The 1,535-nt window shown below is 29.3% G+C and overlaps 1 protein-coding gene across 1 annotated transcript in view; it reads right to left on the bottom strand.

Moving 5' to 3' along the window:
• Window positions 1-221: 221 nt before the first annotated feature.
• LOC107021278 (triosephosphate isomerase, cytosolic) overlaps window positions 222-1,535 on the bottom strand; it is a 21,051-nt gene continuing 19,737 nt past the window's right edge. The window contains exons 8-9 of the mRNA XM_015221903.2: window positions 592-674; window positions 222-510 (exon numbers count right to left, since the gene is read on the bottom strand). Of these exons, the coding sequence (XP_015077389.2) occupies window positions 451-510; window positions 592-674 (143 nt within the window). The 3' untranslated portion in view covers window positions 222-450. The remainder of the gene's footprint in view (window positions 511-591; window positions 675-1,535) is intronic.

The raw sequence follows: 1,535 nt of genomic DNA, 5'->3' as shown, positions 1-1,535 counted from the left end.
ATTATAGGCCACCACTGCTTTAATTCAGTGATACGAGTACAACACATGATGAGAGTTGAAGTGAACTAAATGAGTCAAATCATGCAATGGACTAAACTTCTAACGTCGAAGTAGAGAAAAGGTAGAGGGGCAGACCCACCATCCATCGACTTTCAAGTCTTGTCTTCGGGGACTTTATGGTTAAAAAGGAAAAAGAAGACATGTTAGGTCATAACTCATGATTGTGATCTGTGACGATTATTTCTCCAAATAATGACTTTCCAGTAAGCTGAAATAAAATAGTTGGATGAATAGACAAAGATTGAACATCAAGCAAATTAATGTAGGCATGCTGCAAAGATCACCTTCTTTATTTTAAATAAAACCCTTGTGCCTAACATGTATTATTGAAGCTGATTTACAATAAACATACAAGGGAGTCTGAGAAAAGATTGTTCCTTGTAGAAACACTTATTCCGACTTAGCAGTTGTTTTCACAGTCGCGGTCTTGATGATATCAATAAATTCAGGCTGCGATGTAATAGCGATTCAAAGGTCAGATACTAAACAAGTCTATACCAAAATCAATGACACATAAATACTGAAACAAACCTTTAGTGAAGCACCACCAACCAAAAAACCATCTACATCAGGTTGTGCTGCCAACTCTTTGCAGTTAGCTCCATTTACAGAACCTGCCAATTGTTTTAGTAAAGCTTCAGGACATAATATGTGTCACGCCCCTTTTTTTTCTCTCTCTCATATATTTTTAATTTTTTATAATTTTTATTTTTGAAAGAAAAAGAAAAGAGTTTTTCCAATTAAAGTGACATTTTGAAAAGGGATAATTATTATTCAGAGTCGCCACTTGGAATTGAGTTTTGGTGTTCCAAGTCACCTTATTTAAATCCCTAATCAAAAGGAAATTTGACTCTATTTTATTGGTCTGCGAACTAGAAATTCAGGTAAGGAATTCTGTTGACCGAGGGGAAGGTGTTAGGCACCCCTCGAGTCCCGTGGTTCTGGCACGGTCGCTTTATTGACTTTAGTATGACTAGACTTAATTTTGAATATTATATTATTTAATTAATAAAAAAAATTGTTATTTACCCTCATATTTATTTTAAACTTATTTGAAATTGGCTTATTTATTTTAAATCTATTGAAAATTATTTTATTATTTTTTTGTGTATGTCCATTAATTCAAAATTTGAAACATTCATATTTATTTATATATTTATTATTTATTATTGATTTATTTATTTTGCTTTTACATTTTTTATATATATATATTTTTTATGTTATTATGGGGATGAATTTATATACGTATTTTATAGTTAGAAAAAAAATTTAGAGTTCGAGTTAATTTAGGATTTTCTATTTATTTATTTTTTAATTTAAAAATAGAAAGATGAAATTTTATGAGATTTGAAATTAGTTTTAAAATCACAAAAATTCTAAATAGATTAGGACTATATTTATTTTTTAAGAAAGGTTTTAACTTTTTTTTTTTAAGGCATGTAACAATTTTAACAGTCTGTCTCTTTTTTTTTTTA

This window comes from Solanum pennellii, chromosome 6 (genome assembly GCF_001406875.1).
Source record: "Solanum pennellii chromosome 6, SPENNV200".
In the NCBI taxonomy this organism is placed as follows: Eukaryota; Viridiplantae; Streptophyta; class Magnoliopsida; order Solanales; family Solanaceae; genus Solanum; species Solanum pennellii.
The sequence above is the reverse complement of the archived record's forward strand: the minus strand, read 5'-3'. Positions and strand labels throughout refer to the sequence as shown.